Here is a 19,780-nt window from a genome sequence, read left to right as displayed (position 1 = left end):
CACTCACCCTGGACCCATCTACCCACGAAGAACAATCCTTTCTCCCTAGGATTGCATTATTTTTAATCAGTGATGCTGTTCCCTTTCCCTCCTGATCATTCCTGAGGCCAGGAATGCTTAGTGACAATCCTTTGTTATATTATTGCCACTTTTCTGCCACAAGCAGTTGATCCACTGTGCCAGCTTTTTTTAATGGGGGAAATCTGTTATGTTCCTGCAGCTAGGTCCAGATCCTTGGCATATCTAAAGAACATTTGTGATGCACCACCACATATACAGAGTGTGTGGCCAGTCCGCAGGAAACCAAAGTTAGGAAAAGGACACCCTCTGCATGTTACACTCTGGAAGCCAAATCACTAAAAAGTAGGAGTTTTCTAATGTCAGAAAGGGAGGGGAAATTTCTGTAATGAATTCACAAAAAGATATGGCAAACGTAGGTATCTTGTTGGTGTGGTCAGGGATGTGGTTATTGTGAGTATCTATGGGTATAAGGGAGGATCAATCACTTGGAAGGCCTTAACTGCCTTGGTACCTAAGCCGCCAAGTAGGTTAGTTGCAAGTGTAGTAAAGTATCATTATTGCACTATGAGAAACAAGGTATCTCTTTGTTAGAGAATGGTTCATGCACATTCTTCTGGAATAGAGTTGATATGAGGTTGCTGCTGGAAAGGGAGAGATGACCGTTGAATGAATACTGACTTCTGGGGATCACATTGCACCAAAACCTCCAGTCCAGGATACACAGGCTGTACATCACACCTCAAAAGTTAAATAAATGGGACCAGACAGATGTTTTCGCTGTAAAAGGGAAACGGGAACATCAATTCATGCAATTTGGACATGTGAGAAAGTGAAAAAATTTTGGGAAGATCTAAACCAGATATTAAATAAAATCACAAAAAGCAATATACCAAAAAACCCAGAGATCTTCCTCCTAAGTAATATAACAAACAAAGAATTTGGACTCGATTTGGATGGAGCACAAAAAAGATTTGTTATGATAGCCCTAGCTGTATTATGTCAACCTGGAAATTAGAAGATAACTTGAGAATACAACAATGGTATTTAGAAATGACTAAATGTATTCCATTAGAAAAAATAACATATAATTTAAGAAATAACATTACAATATTCGAACAAATATGGGAGCCAAACATGAAACACAATAGAGAAATCCTACCGTGGACTTCCACCACCTAAAATGACAGAAGGAGAAGGTAATGAAAAGAACTGACTCAGTGAAATTTCTTGTTTATTTTTGTGAAGTGGCCACATTGTTTAGTGGGTTTGATGTATCTTATAGATAAATGGGGGGAAGGGAGGGGGGAAAAAGGGGGAGAAATCGACACTGTATGTATTTAAGAGGAAAAGTGTCTGTGTGTATCTTGGTCAATATGGTTTATAGTGTGAAAAATAAAATTTTTTTAAAAAAACCTCCAGTCCAGACCATGTCATCAGCTACTGTTCAATCCTTATCAGCTTCCTGGTCATGCTGCTACATTAGCTACCCTGCAGTGTCTAAGGCAGCAAGTCTCAGGAGTGCAAAAAGGGATATTAACATCTAGTCTTACATAACATACCTGATCATCTGGAGAACCAGTGACTTCTGTGGAAGAGCAGCTGACAATGAGGAAAAGACCTTGCGAAAGCATAGAAAGACAGCGGGCAGGAGGGATCAGATCCCACTGGGGCTTCTGTGGACTAGCTTCCCACAGAAGCAGGATCTAGCAAATAAGGTGCAATTTGCCCAGTTAGCGGTCCACTCACGCAGCAGGTTGAAAGGGTCTGACCCGCTCAGGGTCATCTCAATTCAACTGGGTCCCTGCCCTACCTTGGAGGTAGTCAGGGAACCCAGTAATACTCACCTAGGTCGTGTCCTCCTGCGGCTTAAAACTGAAAATGGACAACCCGATTGTTCCAATGATTTCAGTGCTTATGCGCTGGTGTAACCAGAAAACCTCTGGGTGAAGTGCCTGCTGTGATTGGGAGGGGAGAGAGAGAGAGAGAGAGAGGTCGCTGCTGTAGGGCCGGGGCTGGGGGGAGAGTGCCACAATCAAAGGGCAAGGAGTTGGCTGCCGCGGGGAAGGGGCAAGAAGTCGGCTGCTGCATGTGTGGGGGGGGGGAGCATGATTGAGGGTGGGAGGGAGACTGACAACCAGTGGGGGAGCGACTGACAGCTGGTGGGGGGGAAACGGGGGAGACTAGTTTGCATGACGTGTCACTTACCGCGTCATTGCACAGGCAGGATCCCCGTTAAATCACCAGATTGGTGATTTACTGGGGCTATCCCCCTCAGCTTAATCACACCTGGGTCCCAGAAGGGCTACCCAGGTGCTGCAGCTTAAAAGCACCTACTGAGTTGGATGATCAGCATACCTGAGGCTGCAACAGCTGCAGCAGGACACAAGCTCCAGAGTTGCATTTGTGGCTGGGCAAAGGTTACTTCCACTAGAAGCCTGAAAATACATCAGGGCAGGAAAGGATGCCTGAAGAAGGGGGAACAGGGATCTTGCATCGACAGCTACTTTTTGAGAAACCAGTCCAGTCAGTCGACTGAAGTTCAGCAGCAGGACAAAACCCAAAATCTGCATGACATCAGTACCTCTGCCCCAGCAGAGGAAGAGCAAGGCACAGGAGAGCAACCTGAACCCAGCGCATTTCCACCTGTAATGGAAAAGAAGATCCAGGGGTGAAACCCATTGATGAAATGGCCAAGAAGGCAATGTGCTGACCTCTGCAACATCTTGGAGATGCTCCCTAATCAGAAGCCCTGGATGAATCACAGAATCTGCAGCCTGCTGAAGGAGATAAAAGGGTGTTTTCCTATCGTCACAATCACTCCACAGCAAATGGAATATCATAGGCCCTCCATTCAGCTCTGGACCACCTCGAAAATAATAATTCATACGTACAGTTGCTCTTCATCAACTACAGCTTGGCCTTCATTACCAATATTCCGACAGACTTTAGGCCTCTGAATCCCCTTCTGCAACTGGATCCTTGACTATCTCATTGGAAGACCACAGTCGATATGAATTGGAAACAATATCTCCTCCTCACTGATTATCAGCACAGGCACATATCGAGGATGAGTGCTCAGCCCACTGCTCTACTCGCTATACACCCATGACAATTCCAATGCCATCTACGTTTGCCGACGACAGCACAGTTGTTGGCGGAATCATGAATGGGAATGAAGAAGCGTATAGAAGGGAGATGAATCAGCTTGCCAACTCTCAAGACAAGAATAAACTCCAGAGCGTTGTTAACTCAGCCTGCGATATCACAGGCACCAGACTTCACTCCATCGAGGACATCTACACGAGGAGGTGTCTTAAAAAAATAGCCTCTATTATCAAAGATGCCCACCACCCAGGCCATGTCCTCTTCATTCTGCTACCATCGGGGGAAAAGGTACAGGAGCCTAAAGACGAGTACTCAACAGCACAAAGACAGCTTCTTCCCTGCTACCATCAGATTTCTGAATGATCAATAGTTTTATGGACCCATCGTCACTATTTTTTATTTATAGTAATGTTGTAAGATGGTTATAATATGAATGTTTACACTATGATGCTGTCACAAAACACTGAATTTCATGACTTGTTTATGACAATAAATTCTGATTCAATTCTTTCTTATTGAAATATATAAAGGGCTTGGAGACAGCAAGGGACTGTTGCTACCACTAGGTGGAGTGTCTAGTATTAGTATTAGTCCTAAATTAAAGGATCAGCCATCTGGAACAGAAATAAGAAATTTCTTTATCCAAAGCAAAGTGAGTTTTTGGAATTCTGTGTCCAATAGCTGTGGAGGCTTGGTCTGTGGAGGCAGATCAATGTTTTTAGATACTTAAGGGAATTGAGAAATGTAATTAGTGCTAGAATGAAGAACGGAGATGCGGAATTGCTGTGATTTATTAATTGGAGAAGGAGACAGGATGGACTGAATCTTTTATTCTTTGCTCTATTTGAATAGGAAAGGAAAATAAAGATATGCAGAGAGATGAGATTAATTTAGATTGGCAATATGACCACTGCAAACATATTCATAGCCATGAAGCACTGAACAGGCCCTTCAGCTCAACTTGTCCATGCTGACCAAGATGGCTAGTCCCATTTGCCTAAATTTGGCTTTTAAATCCTTGCTATCCATATGTCTGTCCATTGGAGGCTGAAGGGATGTAGTTTTACATCATGGGAACAGACCTTTTGAACCATCTTGTACATGGTGACCAATGTGGTCCCATTTGCCTGAGTTTAGCATGCTCTTCTAAACGTTCCCTTGCCATGCATCTAAATATCTGTTCCTGCTCTGCTCTTGATTCTATTTATTTAAGATGGCTAATTGCTCTTTTCACATTAATTTCCTGGGATTCTGTGGTGACCTTTCTTTCTGTTGCTAGGATGATGACCTTGAGGAAGGTGAAGTGAAAGATCCCAATGAGAGGAAAGTCCGACCAAAGCCCATCTGCAGATTCTACATTAAAGGTACTGGTAATCATCGGGTGAGAACAGTTAGAGCTCCAAAGAAATAAACTACAATAATCGAAGGGAATTATCAGAAGCTCTCACTAATAATTAATTAATGTTTTCTGGTAGCTCCCCACAGATTAACATTAAAACATTCTTGACATCACACTGGTCCATCACAGTTCTCCCAGGAGATTAACTGAGAACAACTGAATTGTGATTTTTTTTTAGAATTGCGTAATAGCCTTGAGCTTCTGGGAGAAATGATAAAACAAGCAATGTTTTGGAGGGCTATTGTTTGTGCTGTTCTTGTCCAAAATTACCCTTTGTATGAAAGTTTGTAGCTCATTAGAAATAACTGTTCAACTTGCCTTACCACTTTCTAGCCTATAATTTGACGGGTTGTTGATGATTAATAAAGAACTATGACTTGTACAAGTGGAGGTGGGATCAACTCTTGTTCCAGTAAACAATGCAATGGCTTTTGTCGTCAGATCATGCAGCAAATATGGAGAAAGATGTATAAGCAAATGTGTGAAAAGTTCCAGGGACCAGGTGGGAATGTGGTTACAATTAGACTATCCATGATCTTGTTGAATGGTGGAGCAGGTTTGGGGCAGTGGCACCCCCTAAAGTATCTCATAACCCAGTTTTGGGTTAAGAGGGTAGTAAACAAAATTAAATATGAGATTTACTAATAACTAGTTGTATGAGGAACAGTAAACTTAAATAAATTAAAACTGAGGAAGGTTGCAACCAGTTGTGTGCCTCTCGGATTGTGGTCACAAATGCGAAATAGATTTACGAATGTGAGTTAGGGAAGGATTAGATTGTTATGGAGTAAATTTATATAGGTTGGCATATCATTGTAGGGTAAGGGGCCTATACTGTGCTATAATATATGTAAAACGCTGGGTATGACAGAGTAGAGTGGAGTTGATGTTTGTCTTTAGAGAGACTTGGAATTGCTGATACTGGAATCAGAGTAAAGCTGGAGTGACTCAGCAGGTCAGGCAACATCTATTTATCAAGGCTAAACTTGGACCTAGGTGCATTTCCACGGCTGCACCTTTCAGCAAAGAGAACGAAAGAAGTTGTTCAACGTGAGAACAACTTCAGACAGAACAAACATTTGATGGTAGAGTGGAACTGTTTAGGCTCTGATCAAGGAAGATGAGAGGGACCCTCTAGCCATCCTGCTGTGGGACAGGGTGGAGAGGAATTTGATGTACATGATGGAAAGAGCCAGTTTGTCCTGGGAACCTGGGATAATATAAGGCATCAGAGATGTGACAGATACAAGTGAGAAGGGGTTGGACAAAGAGAAAGAATAGATTCATGGTAAAAAAAACAAGAAACAAGCTATGTTGGCTCTGCCAGAACAATTCTGCTTGGAAATCTTGAGAAGATAGAAATGGCTAGGGGTACTGAGGCCAGTGCTGTGGAGGGAAGATCTCCAGAGGACAGGAGGTTTGTGATCGTCTGGGAAACAATTACCTGATCTTTAATGGTGGGGTCGTGATCCAAATGGATGCATCAGAGAACTGGTGTTTAGCTTTTGCAAGGGAGATTTCAGTTTTCCAAGCCACAACAGAACACCAGCCTTGTCAGCAGATTTGATGATGTTGTGGATTGATCCTTAATAAACAGAATGCAGCAAATTGAGCTGTTGTGCAAGTGTAGAATAATTAAATTGGTTAATGTAACGCCAGTAGTTGTTGAATTGTCTCAGAGAGGAGGTTCAGATAGATTGAGAATCCTGAAGATAGGGGAAAGAATTTGGAATATGGGTTAAATATTCACAGCTAAAAAGAACAACAGGGTGACAAAGGGGGTTGAAGAAGAGCTGAAATAATTAGTTGTGATGGAGATGTGTGATGATGAATCTGTGGCCTCTATAGTTTGGGATCCCACTGGGGTAAATCAGTAGGGTGTGAATGAAAATAAGGCATTGTTTTGGGGAGAGATGATGGTGGGTGGGGGTATTCAGAGGAAGATGAAGTGGGGGGGAGGGGGAATATGGAGTATAGGAGATTTTTTTTTGTTCTTAGTGTTGCCTGAAAGGGTGGAGAGGATCTTTTGTTGAATGACTGAATGTAATAAAGGGTGAAATGGAACTGTGACTAGGACAAGAGTGAGTGATAGTGAGTTGCTGCTATTGTGGAGAAAGATCAAGAGTATGCATCAGCTGATGAAGGACGTGCTCTTTAAAATAGCATTGTTTTAGGAAAAGCTGAATACTTTGAATACCTTGCATTAAATTTTTATTTGTTTTTTTTTCCCTTGTTTGGATTGAAACATGTCTTTTATATTTTGGTTATTTCATCTTTCTGATTAAAATTATTTTGTAGGTAATTGTACCTGGGGAAATAATTGTCGGTTTATCCATCCGGGAATTAATGACAAAGGAAACTACTCGCTGATAGCCAAACCAGATCCTTTCTCACCAAATGGAGGACATCACCTGGGACCTCACCCATTGATGCAGGCTAATCCTTGGGTAAGATAGATAGCATTGTATGTCCAGCACACATTGTCTATTCCACTATCAAGCCTCTTGCCACTGTGACCATTTATTTGGTATCTTTTAATTCTTCTATCTCTTCCAAACCCATGTTTTGATTATACTTTAACAAAGCTTTGTCATGACATTTCTTTCCATCTGCCTAAAGAGTTTTTCTCATGTTTTCAATTACAAGGCTTCCTTCTAGCTTTGTTCTTAAATTCCTTCTTGACTATCATATGTTGGTCATGAGCTCTCAATTTGATTAATAAACTTCCTTTTGACTAGCCTTTCTTGTCAGCCATTATTCCTTTACCTTCCCATCTTTTCCTCGTCTCAGTGCAACTCTGCAAAACGTGGTACAAGTGGTCCCTAAATATCCTCCATATTTCTGCTTTGCATTTACCTGAGAATACCTGTTCCCAGTTTTTACTATCCCTATTTCCTGCCTAATCCTATCATAATTAGCCCTTCCCCAATTAAACACTTTACAGTTTTGTCTACTCCTACTCTTGTCCATAGTGATGCTAAACATCGGGGAGATGTGTAGCAAATAATCCTCGGAACTCTGAAATGTGATTGTTCATCACTGAGAATATTAATGTCCATGTTGGTTGCCCTTGAACTTTCAATTCACACTACAGATCTTCAGTACGGTATATAGTCATGTAATAGTTGACGCCCCCCCCCCCCCCCCTTTCATTTGGCCAAAAATCGTGCGTTTTCCGTATGATCCATGTAAAAGACCATCCCCTATTTTTGGCCCCCACTGCCTGCCCATCCGAGCTCCAAATGCCCTGACTGTGAACCCTCGCCTCAGTTGCCTGCCCATCTGAACTCCCTACACCCTGGCTGTGAACCTTTGCCTCGACCACCCACCCATCCAAGTTCATGATACCCCAGCCACAGACTCTCTCCTCTGGACTGGCTGGCTGGCCGCCCACCCATTTGAGTTCCCAGCGCCGCAAACGCGGACTTACCACCTGGATCTCTCCATCCAAGCTTCCAATGCCTTGAACGATGCAGTTACTTAACACTGTCAAAAGTATGTCCCATGTAAAAGTTGGACCCCCTTTCTCCCACCCCCCCCCCCCCCCCCCAAATTTGACCTGAAAAATTGGTCCAAAAAAAATAACTATTCTTGAGTATACAGGTGGTCCCCTACTTATGATGGTCCGACTTACGATTTTTCTAAGTTACAATGGTCTGAATCTGTACTTTTAATTTTGAATTCTGATATGTTACGGATCTTGTGAAATGCGGTATGCTACTCTCTCACATTCTCACCATCCAGCAATTAATTTTAGTTCAATGCTTCAAACATTTTTCATGTCCAGTGTGATTTCAGCTGTGTACATTAATGGTTTTTTTCAATGTAGAATAAAGGTATTCAACATTTTATTATATTAAAAAAAATGGTAGATATGGTATTCTTTTTCAACTTTTGATGGTTTGTCAGAATGGAACCCCATTATAAGTTGAGGAGCACCTGTGTAAGGTAAATCTCTCCCTGCAGACACATTGTTTCAAATTCCAAATCAAGAATTCCTGTTACTTCTTCCTTCTTCACCGCCCCTGGGCACCATCACCTCTCCCCTGCATCCTGACTCTAATCAATTCTAATTCTTGCACCCGATCAGCAGATAAAATCCTTCAGTCAAGTGATATAATTAATGTGTGTAGTATGGGTGTTGTTGTGGATGAAATTTACAAAAGCATTATTTATGATCCATCTTGAGTCAGAGAGCATTTCTGTTCTGATGAAAATGTTTTGTATCTTCCACAGCTGCAGAGTTGAAAATGACCAGTTTCCACCTCAGTACTGAGGGGACTGACTAGTCCTACATGGGAATCATGGTCTCTGCCATAGGTGTGGGTAGTGGTGCTCGAGACTCTGTTGTGTTCTTTCATTATGTCCACAAGAGCTCCACACATCATTGATACTGGATGTGCTTGGTGTCTTAACAGATGCTGCAACTCTCTTCTGTCAGGGCAAGAATTTTCATGACTCATTGCAATGTCACTGTTTTCATGAGAAACCTCGAATATTTATTCAATTACTCTGAGCAGGATTCTGAACTGGACATTCAGTTATAATCCCATTTGGCTCTTTAGTCAATGTGTGTACCAAATGTTCAAAACTGAAGAAATATTGGGGTGAAAAACAACTAGTGTTTATTGGTGGAGTTCAGCATCAAGTCTATGGACAATTGACTTCCCCACTCGAGTTGACACCAGTTTGGCAATCCTGCCAGTGGGTTAGGAGGCTTTTCTGCAGATAACTTGATGCCACCTCTCCAGTGCATTGATTATTGACTGTAGGTTTATAGATCACTGCTGACCAGTTGACCATTAGTTTTGTGCGAGGTTTAATTCCTAGTTTTGATACACAATGGTTTCAAAATTAGGGTATCACAATGGTTTTCTGTGAATGCGTTCAAATTCAGTTTTATTGCAAGGGATTTTGAGGTGTTAAAGAAGATCTCTTTCTATCATTCCACCCATTTTTAAAAATGAAAACAACAATAATAGCTGGAACATTTGTTCGCATAAGTTTTGGACAATTACTTTTGTTAATGACTGTCCCAAAGGTAATTACCAAGATATGGAAAGTAATTATTGTTTTCCTCAGTCTTGTAGATCTTACTGTCAAGGAGAAGGGTACGAGAAGGCATATTTTTGTCCTTGGGCAGGATGTTGGAGAAGTTACAGAAGCTTGAGTGTACCCCACACAGACTTGTGTGAGCTGATGATGACTTCGAATTTGGCCTCCAAATATACACCCTGGCGCATCATCCTTGTGATGTTAAATGAGGTCATCGGGTCACGCATTAAACCATAGGAAGAAAGGCAATCAAAGTTTTGGGCTTAAGTCTTTGTCAGGAATCTGTAAAAATAGGTAGACTGTTGAATAAAAGTGTGGGGGATCTGGAAAGGAGGAAGGATGGGACACCATCAATACTGACATCCAATCTCCATTAAATGCCTCCCCCTCTCTTTTCTTCCACCTCCCCACCCCTTCTCCACTCAGAGCTACCGTTCTTAGCCCTCTGTCTCCTTCCCCATTACTTCTCAGCTTCTTTCTCTTCTCCCCCGCCTATTACTTCCTGTTAGCCCGCATTCTTCCCCTTCCCCATCCTCCCACCTGTTTTTTTTTCCGATTCCTTGAGAAGGACTCGGGTGCCAAACGTGATTACACTTTTGTGTAATCTACTCAACCTCAGCATCTGCAGATTTCCTTACTTAGAAAAAGGCATATTCTGGCTATTTTCACTCATCAAAATAAAACCATCAGTAGACCTGATATTTTGGCAACAAATAAAGTGACTATTGAGGCTGAAAAACATTAGCTTGCATATTCCTTGTGTTCTCCAACCTGCAGGTCACCTCATTATTACAATGATCTATTAAGAGTTTCATGGGATGGAGTTTTGGAATAGACTTTTAGCTATGCTGTACCCTTTGCTCATAAACTGAATGAATTTGTATTGCTAATACAAGATTAGTGGGAAGGTGTGGTCACTGAGCTTCTATTATACACACCTGTGCAATAATGAAGAGAAAAGTTTAACACCATTCCAAGATTGTAGATGTGGTTGAGAAGAATCTTAAAAATTAACCAAACCATAGTAATAAAGAAAAGTTTTTAAGAGAATAGATATCAAGCATGGAGCAATTACTGTGGAGAAAAGCCAGAAAAGCCTCCTAACCCACTGGCAGGATTGCCAAACTGGTGTCAACTCGAGTGGGGAGGTCAATTGTCCATAGACTTGATGCTGAACTCCACCAATAAACACGAATTGTTTTTCACCCCAATATTTCTTCATACTTCATACTCATCCAGCTATGCAAGTTTTTCCAACTGAGGTGAACAGACATTTTAAACTAACCTGCTTGTTTTTACTGTTTTAACAGCCTTGTTTTTTTTTTAATCTTTCTAGGAAACTCATGTCTTGGTGAGTCCAAATTTTAATTATATCTTTGAAATCTTGAAGTAATTGTTCAGCAGTGTGGTTCATTAAAATTTACGTTCTACCAGAAGATTTCAAAGTCAAAATATAGGAGAAATTGTCAAGCCCAAGAAAAACAGGAGGAGTAAACGAGCAAGCTTTTACTTTCTGTGGCTTGAGCCATCTAGGTGAAGTTCTTAAAATCCTTGCAGTCCTATTGCAGGTTTTAATAGAAAAATGGATGGGCTCATAAAAAGTGATCCTATTAAACATGTTAAGTTCTCAGGCAATTGAATTGGATTTGAACTCCTAAATTTGTAATAAGACAGTGGTTTTGGGTCCTGAGTGTGGTTCTAATTTTACTTCTGATTAAACAATGTGGGTTAATGAAACAAAAATATACCCTTGTGAATTTATGACTCCTTTGTCTTAGCAATGAGTTAATCCCAATTTTTAAATCTGCGTCTTGTAGAGCTTTTACTTGTAATTATTCTGTCCCACTCCTCTCTTGACTACCTCCCCGTTCTCATTTTCATGTGGTTAGGGCTTAATGTGTGCGCAGAATATATTTAGAGCTGTGGAAGGATTTCCTGCAGTTCATTAGGCCTTGACAGCCTTATTCTTATTGAAGATTTGCATATTTTGAATATATGATTTCTTAGAGAGCAACTATTTTAATAGTGAAAATAAAAAAAATGCAGAAGCTGGAAACAAAATGCTAGAAGTATTCAGTGGGTTAGGCCATATCTGTTAGAAGAAAAACAAAGCTAATATTTCAAGTGAAAGACCCTTTGTCAGAACCTGCTGAGTATTTCTGCTTGATTGTCCCTCTAAAAGGTGGTGTACACCCTGCCTTTTTCTTTAAACTGACTATCTCCTGATTGGGTCTCACTCATGGTTGCAATATCTGAGTTTTCATGTCACAAGAGTAGTTTGATGTTCAGATTTGTTATTGGGATTGTCTTTAAAGGTCTTGACTTTCCACACTGAAGCTCGAGGTCTGGAATGGATGTTGCTTCTGTATGGATTATTTATAATGTGGTTGTAACCACTGGACATGAACTAAAACATAGGCTTTACCTCGTGGTAAGAGGGCCCAAGATGAGGTGCTTCCTGCTTGGGCACAGATTTAGCCCTGTTCCAGGTGCCTGTCTCCAGCCAAGCATCTAACTGTTGCCAGGCTCCATCTGTAATAAAATTATGATAAAATCTTTCTTAAAAGGGGAAGATTATGAGTTTAGATATCAGATCACATTTCACAAACCAACATCTTATTTGCCATGCAAGAGCTATGCAAGGGTACACTTCATGTTTGTAGTTGGCTTTGCAGAGACGATGGGAGGTGCTTGTGAGAGTTTTACAAATAGATGTTAATGGACCAGCTTGTCCAGGCTCAAGAACTCTTTTGGCTGAACTGGTGCCAGAGTTTTAAATTTCTGGTTGAAGTTTGTTGTCCTCAGAGGGGCCATGTGGTTTTGCAAACAGAGAAAAAATATCCATTGTTTGGAAGAGTAATCTGCAGCCAAGTTTTATATGACCACAATACATGATGTATGGGACCTTTGAACAATTCAGTTTGAAATTGAAAATTCAATGTTACTTCACAATGCAGTTTAAACCTGAGCTTTCCATACCTGAAGCTTCACAGGCAGATTTCCTTGAGTGCCCCTAAAAACTTATAGCTGTCATCTTGAAGCTCAGTGCTATAAATTGCAAGGCCTGTAATGGTCCTATAATGGTGATTTCTACCTGAAGGTCTAAATAGTTGAGGTCAAATCTCAATCGATTATTTGGGTGACTGGCCTGCAAATATATTGTTGAATTAATGCTGGATTATGCTTTGTTCCATGTGTATGATAATTTGGCATTGCTGGCCCATTTTAGAATGTTGGTGTGGGAAATGAATGATGTGGACTTGCCTGATGATCTCGAAAGAATGATGGGCAAAGCAGCATGTTAGAAATTTAAAATACAAGCAGAATGCAAGAAAAGTAACTCAAGCATTGTCTATGTTAAAACTTGGGAAGACAGAAACAATTTAAATTTAGTCATCAATTATACAGCACAGAAAAAGATCCTTCAGCCCAACTTGTCCATTCTGATAAAGTTTGATGTCATGCCTCTAGTAAACGCTGCAATTTCCAGTTCTGCCAAAAGAAGTTATTGTTCATTTTTTAAGATAGGTTATAAACGTGTCTGGCATGCTTGGAATTCAAATCATTTGTTATTTGTATGCGTTTAAGCATTAACAAGGTTTGGTTTTACAAAGCATTTTTTCTCTTGAATCTAGGGTACTCCAGTAATTGAAGAATTGATGCCTCCTATTCCATTAGAGCCTCCAGCAGAGAGTGCATGGGAGAGAGGTTTGCGACATGCAAAAGAGGTAACTAATAAATGTGCCCGAGGTAATACAAAATAATTAATTATTCTTGATGCTGACAGAGGACTCACTCCCTTAGAACAAAGTAGCATTCCCTGATTCTGCTCTGAAGTGCTGTGCTGAATTCTGGGTTCCAGTGTCTGGAGTGGTTTGAACCCAAAATTGAGTTTCGGGCAAGGGAGCAGTGAATTAAACCACACTGTTGGTCTCGAGGAGGCTTATGACAAAAGTGGCCATTTTTAATTGAAGGCCTTGCAACTACAGCTAATGTTTGACTTGTGGCAAGTAATACATCAAACAAAATGTCTTTCACCTCTGCAAATATTCAAGCTTCTAGATCAGAATGCAGAATAAAAAGAAATGAGGGAAAATGTAAAGACTAAAACATTGTCATAATATTACTCAGTTTTACAAGGATATCTCAGTTTGTACTTTGTTTTTCAGATATTGAAAAAAGCCACAATCCGAAAGGAACAGGAGCCAGACTTTGAGGAGAAGCGATTCAATGTCACCATTGGAGATGATGATTTTGACAAAGAAAATGATTTTTATCGAGACTGGAATTATCGTGTGGCCAGAGATATCAGAGAGCCAGGGTGAGTGGAAGTTACCCTAATGGTCAAGTATAGACTGTGCTCAGAAATGTGTTGATGAAAAGCTAGGTCTAGTCTCACACAGAAATTGGCTACCTTGGAAAAGGAGACTAATGCTTTGAATTATCTTTCAATATGCTATTTCATTTTTGCTATCAATTACTTTCTTGAAGGACTGATGGTGTATGTCTACCTTTAGTGTTAATGGCATGTTGTGGAAGGTTCAAGGTATTGTTGCATTTTTATCACCTATATGTCCATTCTGCACATTGTCAGGGAAGTGTTACCACAATAATAAAAAGATTAGGTGGAGTCTTTTAGTCAATTTATGTATGTAACTAACATACATAAATAAGATGAATCATTGTGTCTTTAGACTTTCAGAAGGCCTTTCAGAGAAAGCCTTTTCTGTGCTGCAGAAGAGATTCAGTAGAATTTGGCCATGATATTGAGGGAGATATACTGATGTGTATTGAGGTTGGTTAATGGACAGAATATAGTAGAAATAAATAGGTCATTTTCAAGGTGGGAGCCTGCATCTTCTGCTGCCTTTCCAACTGATCACAATTTATGTTTCCACTGGTTGTAAAAGGGTGTAGAGACAAATGAATGAGCAAAAACATGGCAAGTGGAACCTAATTTTTTAATTTAAATTTATACATACAGCATGGTAACAAGCCATTTCAGCCCACGAGCATGTCTACACGGTGGGAGAAAACCAGAGCTCCTGGTTTTTTAAAAAAAAATTTTATTTTTCACACTATAAACCATATTGACCAAGATACATACAGACATTTTTCTTAAATATATAGTGTCGTTTTCTCCCCCTTTTTCCCCCCTCCCTTCTCTCCCTCCCTCACTCCCTTCCCCATTTATTTAAAATTCAATCTATAAGATACATTAATCCCGTTAAACAATGTTGTCACTTAATAAAAATAAACAAGAAATTTTACTGAGTCAGTTCTTTTCGTTATCTTCTCCTGTCATTTTAGGTGGTGGAAGTCCACGGTAGGATTTCTCTATTGTGTTTCATGTATGGCTCCCATATTTGTTCGAATATTGTAATGTTATTTCTTAAATTATATGTTATTTTTTCTAATGGAATACATTTATTCATTTCTATATACCATTGTTGTATTCTCAAGTTATCTTCTAATTTCCAGGTTGACATAATAAATTTTTTTGCTACAGCTAGGGCTATCATAACAAATATTTTTTTGTGCTCCATCCAAATCGAGTCCAAATTCTTTGTTTCTTATATTACTTAGGAGGAAGATCTCTGGGTTTTTTGGTATATTGCTTTTTGTGATTTTATTTAATATCTGGTTTAGATCTTCCCAAAATTTTTCCACTTTCTCACATGTCCAAATTGCATGAATTGTTGTTCCCATTTCCTTTTTACAGCGAAAACATCTATCTGATACTGTTGTGTCCCATTTATTTAACTTTTGAGGTGTGATGTATAGCCTGTGTATCCAGTTATATTGTATCATGCGTAACCTCGTGTTTATTGTATTTCTCATAGTTCCGGAGCATAGCTTCTCCCATGTTTCATTCTTTATCTTTATGTTTAGATCTTGTTCCCATTTTTGTTTAGGTTTACCGTTTGTTTCCTCGTTCTCCTTTTCTTGCAGTTTGATATACATGTTTGTTACAAACTTTTTAATTATCATTGTGTCTGTAATCATATATTCAAAATTGCTTCCTTCTGGTAACCTCAGACTGTTTCCCAATTTGTCCTTCAAGTAGGTTTTCAGTTGGTAGTATGCAAACATTGTATCGTGAGTTATATTATATTTATCCTTCATTTGTTAAAAGGATAATAATTTATTTTCCGAAAAACAATTTTCTATTCTTTTGATCCCTTTTCTCTCCTATTCTCTAAAGGAAAGGTTATCTATTGTGAAAGGGATTAGCTGATTTTGCGTCAATATTAGTTTTGGTAGTTAGTAATTTGTTTTATTCCTTTCTACATGAATCTTCTTCCAAATATTGAGCAGATGATGCAATACCGGTGAATTCCTACGTTGCAGCAATTTTTCATCCCATTTATATAGTATATATTCAGGTATCTTCTCCCCTATTTTATCTAGTTCTAATCTGGTCCAATCTGGGTTTTCCCTTGTTTGATAAAAATCTGATAGGTATCTTAATTGTGTGGCTCTATAATAATTCTTAAAGTTTGGTAGTTGTAAGCCTCCTTGTTTGTACCATTCTGTTAATTTATCTAGTGCTGTCCTCGGTTTCCCCCCTTTCCATAAGAATTTCCTTATAATTTTCTTTAACTCCATGAAGAATTTCTCTGTTGGGTGTATTGGTAATGACTGAAATAGGTATTGTATCCTTGGGAAAATATTCATTTTAATACAGTTTATCCTTCCTATCAGTGTTGGTGGTAAGTCTTTCCAATGCTCTAAGTCGTCTTGTAATTTTTTTCATTAATGGATGGTAATTGAGTTTATATAGATGGCCGAGGTTTTTATTTAGTTGTATACCTAGGTATTGCATTGCTTGTGTTTGCCATCTAAATGGCGATTCTTTCTTAAACTTTGTGAAATCAGCATTATTCATTGGCATTGCTTCACTTTTATTTGCGTTGATCTTGTACCCCGATACTTCTCCATATTCCTTCAGTTTCCTATGTAATTCTTTTATTGATATTTCTGGTTCTGTTAAGTATATTATAACGTCATCTGCAAATAGACTGATTTATATTTATCCCTTTTATTTTATTTTCTGTTCTTATCAGTTTTGCTAGTGGTTCTATACGTAACGCGAACAGTGAGGGAGATAGTGGACATCCTGCCTTGTTGATCTGCTTAAGTTAAATTGTTTTGATATATATCCATTTACTGTCACTTTCGCCAATGGCCCCTTATATAATGCTTTAATCCAATTAATATATTTCTCTGGTAGGCTGAATTTTTGTAGTACTTTGACAGAGTAGAATGGAATTATTTATTCAAAGGCCTTCTCTGCGTCTAAAGCAACCGCTACTGTTGGAGTTTTATTTCCTTCTACTGCATGAATTAAGTTAATAAATTTACAGATATTGTCTGTTGTTCGTCTTTTTTTAATAAATCTAGTTTTGTCTAGATTTACTATTTTTGGTACATAGTCGTCCAATCTGTTTGCTAATAGTTTAGCTATTATCTTATAATCCTGTCCCGCATCGGACTTGTCAGCCACAATCGAGCCTGCAGCTGACGTGGACATTTACCCCCTCCATAAATCTTCGTCCGCGAAGCCAAGCCAAAGGAAGGAAAGGATCTTATAATCTGTGTTAAGTAAAGATATTGGTCAATATGACACTGGTGCAAGTGGATCTTTCCCCGTCTTTGGTATTACTGTAATTATTGCTATTTTGCATGAATCTGGTATGCTTTGTGTTTTATCAATCTGGTTGATTACTTCCAGAAGGGGAGGAATTACTAAGTCTTTAAATGTTTTATAGAATTCTATTGGGAATCCATCCTCTCCTGGTGTTTTATTGTTCGGTAGTTTTTTAATATCTCCTGTAATTCTTCTATTTCAAATGGTTTTATTAATTTATTTTGCTCCTCTGTTTGTAATTTCGGTAGTTCAATTTTAGTTAGAAATTCATCTGTTTTGTCTTCTTTCCCTTTGTTTTCAGTTTGATATAATTGCTCGTAGAATTCCCTGAAGTTTTCATTGATCTCCGTTGGATTATATGTAATTTGTTTGTCCTTTTTCCTTAATGCCAATACCATTCTTTTAGTTTGTTCTATCTTAAGCTGCCACGCTAGAATTTTGTGCGTTTTTTCTCCTAGCTCATAATATTTCTGTTTTGTCTTCGTTATGTTCTTCTCCATCTTATATGTTTGTAGTGTTTCATATTTTATTTTTTTATCTGCCAATTCTCTTCTTTAGCTATATCTTCCTTTATTGCTAATTATTTTTCTATATTTGTTATTTCCCTTTCCAACTGTTCTGTTTCCCGATTCTAGTCCTTCTTCATCTTAGTTACATAACTTATTATTTGACCTCTGATGAACGCTTTCATTGCGTCCCATAGTATAAACTTATCTTTCACTGATTCCGTATTTATTTCAAAGTACATTTTAATTTGTCGTTCAATGAATTCTCTAAAATCCTGTCTTTTAAGTAGCATGGAGTTTAATCTCCATCTATACATTCTTGGTGGGATGTCCTCTAGCTCTATTGCCAATAACAGGGGTGAGTGGTCCGATAATAGTCTAGCTTCATATTCCGTTTTCCTAACTCTCCCTTGAATGTGGGATGATAACAGGAATAGGTCTATCCTTGAGTATGTTTTATGTCTACCCGAATAGTATGATTATTCCTTTTCCTTTGGGTGTTGATTCCTCCATATATCCAAAAGTTGCATTTCTTGCATCGATTTAATTATAAACTTGGTTACTTTGTTCTTTCTGTTAGTTTTTTTTCTAGTTTTATCCATGTGTGAGTCCAAATTAAGGTTAAAATCCCTTCCTATTAGTATGTTCCCTTGCGTATCTGCTACCTTCAAAAAGATATCTTGCATAAATTTTTGATCTTCTTCATTAGGTGAATATACATTGAATAAATTCCAAAATTCTAAATATATCTGACATTTTATCATTACATATCTCCCTGCTGGATCTATTATTTCCTCTTCTATTTTGATTGGTACATTTTTATTGATTAATATAGCTATTCCTCTGGCTTTTGAATTATATGATGCTGCTGTTACATGTCCTATCCAATCTCTTTAATTTCTTGTGTTCCACTTCAGTTAGATGTATTTCTTGTACGAATGCTATATCAATTTTTTCTTTTTTCAGTAAATTTAACAGTTTCTTCCTTTTGATTTGGTTATGTATTCCATTAATATTTAAAGTCATATAGTTCAACATAGCCATTTCATACTTTATCTTTCCTTTCCATTTCGTCATCACCACCTTCCCTTCATATCCATTTCTGCTTTCTTTTTTTGAATACATTATAAGACAACATTTCTAAAACATAAAATATTTCCACTATTCTCATATCAAAAATTCCTTTAATCCCAATAGTCCCTCCCCTTTCTCAGTTGCCCTTTGTCCCTTGTCGGGCAACCACATCTCCCCTCTCCATTTGGATTTGCGAATCCGCTCGCAAGCGTCAACTGATTTCGCAGTGACTGTTATTCTTCCCCACCCAGCCCCCCCCAGAAAAGATTTTCATCTTCATGTATAACAAAGTTCACTCTCTTAATTCCCTCCTTACTTCCTTTCTTCCCTTTCTTTCACTTCTTAGTTCTTACCTATAGTCTATTTTTTATATACACACACACACACACACACACACACACACACACACACACACACACACACACACACACATATATATATACCTACATACACACATACATATAGTTTGTTGTCATTTTTGTTCTTGTTACATCTCTTCATCTCTCTGTCTGTTTTGTAGTTGTTCTGCAAATTTTCGTGCTTCTTCTGGATCCGAGAATAGTTTGTTTTGCTGTCCCAGAATAACTATTTTAAGTACCGCTGGGTATTTTAACATGAATTTATAACCTTTTTTCCATAGGGTCGTTTTTGCTGCATTGAACTCCTTTCTCTTCTTCAGGAGTTCAAAACTTATATCTGGATAGAAAAAAAATTTTTGACCCTTGTATTCCAGTGGTTTTTTGTCTTCTCTTATTTTTTTCATTGCCTTCTCCAATATATTTTCTCTTGTTGTATATCTTAGGAATTTTACTAGAATGGATCTTGGTTTTTGTTGTGGTTGTGGTTTAGGGGCTAATGTTCTGTGTGCCCTTTCTATTTCCATTTCTTCCTGTAATTCTGGTCTTCCTAGGACCCTGGGGATCCATTCTTTTATAAATTCTTTCATATTTTTGCCTTCTTCATCTTCCT

General features: G+C 38.7%; 1 protein-coding gene across 6 annotated transcripts in view; it reads left to right on the top strand.

The window, feature by feature from the left end:
• Positions 1–19,780, top strand: part of zc3h18 (zinc finger CCCH-type containing 18) — a 169,340-nt gene that overhangs the window by 24,071 nt on the left and 125,489 nt on the right. For 4 of the 6 annotated variants that reach the window (XM_069901979.1, XM_069901976.1, XM_069901977.1 and 1 more), the window contains 5 exons: positions 4,406–4,490; positions 6,824–6,972; positions 10,917–10,931; positions 13,216–13,308; positions 13,750–13,901. In XM_069901979.1, the coding sequence (XP_069758080.1) occupies positions 4,406–4,490; positions 6,824–6,972; positions 10,917–10,931; positions 13,216–13,308; positions 13,750–13,901 (494 nt within the window). The remainder of the gene's footprint in view (positions 1–4,405; positions 4,491–6,823; positions 6,973–10,916; positions 10,932–13,215; positions 13,309–13,749; positions 13,902–19,780) is intronic. The other 2 variants (XM_069901981.1, XM_069901980.1) reach the window with 1 other exon arrangement.

Source organism: Narcine bancroftii, chromosome 10 (genome assembly GCF_036971445.1).
Source record: "Narcine bancroftii isolate sNarBan1 chromosome 10, sNarBan1.hap1, whole genome shotgun sequence".
Taxonomy (NCBI): Eukaryota; Metazoa; Chordata; class Chondrichthyes; order Torpediniformes; family Narcinidae; genus Narcine; species Narcine bancroftii.
The sequence above is the reverse complement of the archived record's forward strand: the minus strand, read 5'-3'. Positions and strand labels throughout refer to the sequence as shown.